The sequence below is a fragment of the Lathyrus oleraceus genome, chromosome 4 (genome assembly GCF_024323335.1).
Source record: "Lathyrus oleraceus cultivar Zhongwan6 chromosome 4, CAAS_Psat_ZW6_1.0, whole genome shotgun sequence".
In the NCBI taxonomy this organism is placed as follows: Eukaryota; Viridiplantae; Streptophyta; class Magnoliopsida; order Fabales; family Fabaceae; genus Lathyrus; species Lathyrus oleraceus.
In genome coordinates this window covers 139,346,633-139,354,250 of record NC_066582.1, presented here as the reverse complement: position 1 = coordinate 139,354,250, position 7,618 = coordinate 139,346,633, and the positions used below count along the sequence as shown (strand labels likewise).

The 7,618-nt window shown below is 34.1% G+C and overlaps 1 protein-coding gene across 3 annotated transcripts; it reads left to right on the top strand.

Moving 5' to 3' along the window:
* The first annotated feature begins 2,804 nt into the window (after window positions 1-2,804).
* LOC127074115 (uncharacterized) lies at window positions 2,805-6,668 on the top strand. 3 transcript variants are annotated; one of them, XM_051015404.1, is made up of 7 exons: window positions 2,805-2,972; window positions 3,617-4,179; window positions 4,297-4,466; window positions 4,550-4,630; window positions 4,758-4,833; window positions 4,939-5,013; window positions 6,095-6,668. In XM_051015404.1, the coding sequence occupies exons 2-7, from the start codon at window positions 3,648-3,650 to the stop codon at window positions 6,319-6,321; spliced, it is 1,161 nt and encodes a 386-aa protein (XP_050871361.1). In that variant the 5' UTR covers window positions 2,805-2,972; window positions 3,617-3,647; the 3' UTR covers window positions 6,322-6,668. The 3 variants fall into 3 exon arrangements, with proteins under 3 accessions (XP_050871361.1, XP_050871362.1, XP_050871363.1); XM_051015405.1 differs by having other exon boundaries at window positions 2,809-2,972; window positions 3,647-4,179; XM_051015406.1 differs by having other exon boundaries at window positions 2,816-2,972; window positions 3,644-4,179.
* Window positions 6,669-7,618: the final 950 nt, after the last annotated feature.

Here is a 7,618-nt window from a genome sequence, read left to right as displayed (position 1 = left end):
TGCATTTGTGGTATCAAAAAGGTAGGATTCTATAACTTTGTGTGATTTTCAGTGGTCCCAAACATAATGTGTCAGTTTGTTGGTAAACTTTGGTTAGTTTCATTTGCAAAGTTAGTTACACTTTTACTTTATGGGTAAACTTTGGCTAGTTTCATTAAAATGTGCATGTTAATGTAATTGTAGTATTCAGAATGATATTTCACCATGGAGGAAACTTTATTCACGAAAAGCACACGTTTTACAGAGGAGGGAGTGAAGCCATTGTAGAAGGGAAAGATCCTGACAAGTGGAGTTTTTTTGAGATTGTTAGCTTAGTTAAAGAGTGGGAACATAATGGATTCAGTCTTTAGAGAAAGATACCAGGACTTGATTAAGGGTTTGTTCATTTCATTAATGATATACAAGTTAAAGAAATTGCTAATTATTACCTTGAAAATAATGTTGATGGTCAAATATGGGTTGAGCATGGTATTGAAGACATGCTAAGAAGGGTTTTAAGGCCTAATGTTGATAAATCCATTGAAGGTAGTGATGATGTTAACAATGGTGATGATGTTAGAGGCATACAATTTGATGATAGTGAAGAAGAAATAACTTGTGAAAGAGATGAAGAATTTGTGAAAGTTATAGTGGAAAGACCAACTCATGGTAATAAGGTTGAGTTTAATGGGGAGTCACTTAGATTCAAGGTAAAGGGTACCAAAAAAACAAAAGAAGGGAAAATCTCCATCCAAATTGAATATGTTTGTTCCTGCAAGAATTATAGGAGTCTGTTCAAAGAGGAATCTCAATAATGTTGGAATTCAAGAATGGTGAGATAAGACAGGTCAAGGATAATGAGACAAGGTCAAGGATGAGGAGACCTGTTGTAACTTATAGATGCACAAAATATAACAAATTTGGCAATAACTTAAGGAAATGCAAGAGTACTGAATAAGATCCCAATGCATTGAAAATAAAGGTACCTATTGTTGATTATTCAGTATTGTTGTTTATTATTTAGTATTGTTGTTTACTGTTTATTATTGTGGTTGATTGTTTAGTATTGTGGTTGATCGAGGAAACAGAAGAAGAAACATGCTCATAAGAAGAAAGAACCAGTTGAGCAGAAGAAATAGGCTGAGTAGAAAAAGTAGGCTGATAAGAACAAACCGGTTCAGAAGAAGCAACGTCAAGCACCTAAGAGGAGTAATGATAGGTTGAAAATTATTTGGAGGTCTAAAACCAATTTTGGGCCTATATCAATTTCACATGCACCATTGCAAATTAATAAAGAACATGAATACCCAAAAATTGATACTTGTGTGAAGAAAATGAAGACATGAGATGAAATTTCAAGGCAACTGACTCAATAATGATTATTATGATACAATTTGTAATGCTTAATATGTGATATGCCTCAGTAGTTATTAAGAACGACTATTTTATGCATATTATGTGCTCATTTTAGAACCTTTTGATATGCATAATATGTGCTCATTTTGTAATATTTTATAATGCATAATATGTGATCAATTTGGATCAACATGTAATGGAATGTATGTTATGTTGTGTTATCATGGAAGTGTGTTTATTGTCATCAATTTAGTATGTTTAATATCATCAATTTGGTATGTTTAGTGTCATTAAAAGTTATGTCTAAAGAAAAGTTATGTCCAAACTATGTCACAAACTTACTGCAACAAAATAAATCAGGTTACTACATAAAAGTTATGTACAAAATATATCACAAACTTACTGTAACAAAATTTATGTCCAAACTATGTCACAAACTTATTGCAACAAAATAAACCAGATAGACCATATAAACTATTGATGTCAACTTTTTAAACCAGAAACACGTCATCTTCATTCATTCAAAATATGTTATATTAAACTTCAACATTGCTATACATCAAACATTTTACATCATATTCTATTACATGCTCTAAAAAAAATTAAGAAATAAAATCCAATAACAAATTACTACTACTATTACAATGTTCATCTTCTTCAGGATTTTCTTCAACTCTTTCAATTCTTTTGAACACAGTTGAAACACAATCTCTTTCCCAACCTCTTTCCCGAATTTCTTCTCGTAATTCCTCAACAAGTGTATCATTTCCTCTTCATTTGACTTGTTTCTCTTGCTCTTTGAAAAAAAAATCATCATCTTAGTGGAATACATCACAATCTTCTTCTTTTCCCCGATACTTGCACTTCGAGTAGTTTCTCTGTAGGTTCGCAATTGACTTGGAAACAAACATCTTCATAGCAACATTATGGTGGCACAAATGAGTTATTCCATTTAAAAATATGCTTGACTTTGAACTTTCCGACTTTTTCATTCTCGATGGATGAATAGAGATGATGGGTTGACTTTGAGAATGAAGAAGAATGAAGGAGAAGACGACAAGAATGAAGGAGAAGACGAGAAGAATGAAGGAGAATCAATATAGAGATTTTTTATTTCCCTTTTTCAATTTCAGCGTGTTATGTTAGAGATGAATTGAGAGTAATTTAGTCACTAAACATACTTACACACATGGATTTAATGAAGAGAGAAAGAGAGAAATCTTGAAAAATTAAGGGGAGAATCCAAAAAAATTTATAAAGCTTTTTTTCAAAAATGATATAAATGACATGAGAATATCCAAACTTTTTTTTACATAAGATTTTTTGAAAATGACACAAATGACCGGAAAAAAAAGTATTAACATAACTTTTATTACCAGCCATCTTCAGAATTTTAAATTTTATCTAAGCAAATATATACACCACCTCATTGATAAAGTTGAACTCTAAAAACAGATGGCGGTGTATAGTTAGGCCCATTTAGTTATTTCCAAGTATATATACAAAGCCCATCAAATTTCATACATAATACATGATCCTAGAAAGTTCTACACCTACAGAAAGAATTGCAGAATTGTGAAACGGAATTACTTGATCACTACTCCGAGGCTTCGCTTCGTTCTCTTCCATTGCTTCTGGTACTCGTCTTTCTCTCAATTCTCAATTATTTTTACTAGAGCTTCGAATTTCGATCAAGATGATTCGTTTCAGTTTTTCATTTATTGCTGATTTTTTTTTAATCTTTTAGCCGATCTCTGTGTTTAACTCAACTAGTTCAATTGATGTTTAGTTTATCGATTCTGTGTTTGATGATCGGTGAATGTGTTCTGCTTTGCTTAGATTGTTCTACGAATTATGATGATTCTGTTGCTATTTGAACCGGAATTTTCGCTTCCGAACTTTAGAAGTATTTAATGTTTTTGAAGAAATAGCAAAACGTATCTTATTTGAAAGATTATAACTAGGGTTTATTCATATAGAACTTTTCTATAAATTTGTGTTTGGATTGGATCCTTTATTACTGTTTTATGGCTATGAACACTGACACGTCAGCTAATAATTTTAAAAAATAAATAAATTAAACTTAATCACAGACACAACACAGACACACTTAATTTATGCAGTATTTGCGGGTGCTATTTAGTCATCTTAAATGCGTCACTTAGAAGTATTCTTTAAAATTGTGTGTTGTACTGAATCGTTTATTAGTATTACTGTTTGTGTGGTTTATACATTATTGCGGTTGTGATTATGTTATATTAAATGAGTCCTGTACTCTCAGTGATTACTTCACTAAGAGTTTGAATAGCAGGATGCAAGGACGCGGTGGGCCTGGTGGCAGGGATCATTTAGCTGAATTTGGTAGTTTTGGAGGCTTTGGACCTTCTAGGAGTTTGATGTCAAGTATGTTTGGGGGAAGGGACCCGTTTGACGACCCTTTCTTCACCAGCCCTTTTGGAGGGATGTTCCAGTCAAGTATTATGAGCGGTCCATCTGGGTTTCCATCATTTCCTGAAATGCAACGTCCTGGTTTTCCTTTTCCTCCGGAAATACAGGGGCCTGATTTTCCTTTTGCGCAGAATATGCAGATGCCTGGTTTTCCTTTCGCACAGAATATGCTGCCATCTGGGTTTCCTTTTGGTCCGGACATGAATCCATCTGTGTTTCATGAGCATCAAGCTCGTGCTCCGGAGCCTAGTAGTCGAAGGGGCCCAATCATTCAGCAATTGGACTCTGATGATGAAAATGAGGATGAGACCGAAGAGAAGAAAGAAAATCCCAAAAAGCATAGAAGGTCAACTAGCACTGAACCCACTGTGGAACATCCAGACGATGAACTTGAAGGTAATGTGTGTTTAGCATTAACTAGTGGGTGCTCACACTTTTGCTCTATCACTAAAATATTGTAGTTTACATATTGTTTATGCTAATTTTTATTGGGGATGGGGTTTCATGCTGCAGGGAAGAAGATCAGACATTTGCAGGGTAGAAATGAATTCAACAGTTTCAATGCAACTGAGCTCCAGCCTCAAACACACAGCTTCTCCTTTCAGAGCTCGACAGTCAGCTATGGTGGTCCAAATGGAACATATTATACTTCATCAAAGACCAGGAGGACTGGAAGTGACGGAGTAAGCTTTTATGCTCATTTAAAGCTAGACTGAATCCAGGATTTTTATAATGTTATTTTCTGATTCTATCTTCACTGTATTAGGTGACACTTGAGGAGAGCAAGGAGGCGGATAGCTCCACAAGGCAAGCTTCTCACAGGCTTTCTAGAGGCCTGCATGACAAGGTATCCTCTTTGGTGGCAATATTATATTTGGTTGGTTTGGTTTTGCGATACCATTTGCTGTGTTTCTTTAGTGATTTTTACGATGTCCTTAATTTTATTTATTTAACTTTTTTCTTACATTTTACAGGGGCATACCCTCTCAAGAAAGCTTAATCCAGATGGTAAAGTGGATACTATGCAGACTTTACACAACATTGATGAAGGTTTGTTAGCTTATACTTAGTTTTTGTCGTGTGATACATTAACTACTATAGGTTCTATGCCCTTGTATGTCAGCATTTCTGAAAGTTCTGCATCGTTTTTCACAGACGAACTTGCTGGCTTTGAAGAAGAATGGAAAGGAAAGGGTCAAAAGTATTTGCCTGGATGGAGCGGGAGTATTGGTGAGTAACGGATAACTTGAGGAATGTGGATGATTATTTTCTAGAAAATATCTCTACAATTCATTAAATATTATTGATAGTTTTACCTTTATATACCGTGCCAAAAGTTTCCATGAAGTTTGTGTTATTAGCATATTTTCTAAGATAGTGATAAATTTGGTGTACTATAAATGCGAATTTACTTGAATGTTTAAAATACAAGGAAATAAAATAATTTTACGGAGTTATGATATATGTTACAAAAATCTGAAACTCATTACACGTGAAATGCCATGCAGTTTTGCAATTTTTCAGACAACGATCTGTTTCACAAAAGAAAAAACCCCATGTTACAATGTCTTTATTCAGAGTACTGTTTTAGTGATTTAGTGTGACATTGTACGGAACTTTCCAACCCTCCCTTTTAAGCCTCTCTATCAATATTATTCAACTACCACATATTTTCTTATATATATTGTATGTTAATTCTAACTTGCAGTCTTACACACATAATAGTATGTTCCCACATATAGCGTGTATGTAGTGAATTGACTTTCTCATGGGCTGTATTCTGATGTGCATGGTTGTGAATTCATTATCATGTTATTGGAAATATTATTTTGTTATGGTATTCTTTATGATGTATAGAAAACTACAATGTTCACTAGTGTGATATTCCTATCTCATGCTCTTTATTATTGAATATTTGGAAGTAAGGAAACAGTGCTGGAGATGTACCATGCATTCAACGGTAAAGAGAGTATGGCTTAGTATGCCTGTTGTGTTTGCAGTTTTTTTAACCAATAATTGTTATTGCAGTTAATTGTATGTTAATTGATATATTATGATTAGTGAATAATAATATACTCATAAGATTTGTTTTACCAAATTTATTTTCAAATTTCCTACCTCACTGTTTTTCATATTTTTACATGAAAAGGCAGAAAAACCACGGTAGAATTCAATGCATGGACAGAGTCATGTATAGTATTTTATGAGATTGTTCTGTGCTAATATACCTTGACTGTTGAATTTCATTTTTTCTTCAAAATAGCAGTATGCATTTGTGGGTCATTTTAATCAGTTCTTTTCTGTATTGTAGGAGCTGGCCATAGTAGACAAGCTGGGCGTGCTGGGCAGGGAGGTTTGCTGCTCCCTTCATCGGAGAATGGGCAGCGAGGTTTGCTGCTCCCTTCTTCGGAGAATAGTCATCCCTTGGGTTCGTCCCAAGTTAGAGGCAACGCCGGTTCTTCTCGTGCTCGGGAGAGGGTGAGGACAGATTCCAATAGTAGGGATGCATACCACCCAGGAAGGCAGGGTCAAAATTAATCATCCGATGTTGTAGTCAATTTGACTAGTACTCGAGTCCCATTCACCTTAAGCAACAGGGTCATGATATTCTCATGTTACCTCTTGGGGTGTTTTCTCTTTCCCTCTCCATAGGTATATATGATCATTTTAATAGTAGTTATTTTGCCTTAATGGGAAAGGTTAAGCCATTGAAAATGTTACGGTGATGTTTGTGCATCTTATTATGCCACTCATTTAGTGGTTTATATTACTGCCATTCATACTGCTTGCAGTTTAGTTGCACTCATGTGTAGTGTATGAAATGTTTATGTTGTCCTGTGCAACTTCTATACTATACTCTTTCGATGAAAGATTTCTCTTTTAAACACTGCGCTTCCACATGAAAGAAATCATCTAGAGGGGAGATCATCAATCAATTAGGGGAAGGAAGCATCTGTCCTTCAACTGGTCCTGAGTTTAGATAATGTCCAATTTTTAGGCCTGTGTTTGATCTTAAACAAAAAGGCTGTTTATATGGCGTCAAATATGCATGCCTCATATATAATTTCTTAAATGATACGGCTTATTTGAATGCATGGCTTATATATGCATGGCATAAACATTTGTGACTGTTTGAGAGGATTTATGAAACAACTTAGATGAGAGGATAGATGCATTCATGTGTAAAGGAACATTCTCCTTACTGATGAATTGCATCAATATGTATGACAGGGTGCATCCTAAAGTTAAGAAATGTGTTATTTGAACATCAATTTTCAACCCTGTATAATACCTCTATCTTCCAGTTCCTTTCAATCTTATACACTTTCACGGCTTCAACCCTATATGGTGTTCAATTATAACTTCTATAAAGTTTACGATGTAATTGTTTGGTGAGATGTTTCTTTTATTTTATAATTTGACGTAGTACTATTTAAGATCTCTATGTTGGAAATATGCCAAATTCTAAATGAGAAATTTCATCGAACTTATGGAAAATTTCAATCAAAATATTGATGAATGAGAATTAATCTTTTTGATTAATTACACCTCTTGTTATTTATTCTCATTCTAGTGAATCAATCAATCTTGGTTGTAAGATTATACTATTGCACGATGATTATTGAAAAATAAAAGATGAATCACAGAAGAAAGGGAAATTAAGACTTTGATGAAGAAGATTTTTTTTAGGTTTCTCTCAGTTTTTAATTGGAATTTTATTTAACTTTTCTTCACGCAATTGTGTTACAATCGATGATAGGGTACCTCCATATTTATAGACTGAGATTGTTTGCACAAATTTTCAATTAACCTAACTAACTCATCTAAACAATGA

Bases quoted from the DNA above. Each gene is read 5' to 3' on its own strand.
- LOC127074115 (XM_051015404.1), top strand. From the start codon at position 3,648: ATGCAAGGACGCGGTGGGCCTGGTGGCAGGGATCATTTAGCTGAATTT. The intron at 4,631-4,757 runs GTATCCTCTTTG...TACATTTTACAG, and splicing joins CTAGAGGCCTGCATGACAAG to GGGCATACCCTCTCAAGAAA. The intron at 4,834-4,938 runs GTTTGTTAGCTT...CGTTTTTCACAG, and splicing joins TTTACACAACATTGATGAAG to ACGAACTTGCTGGCTTTGAA.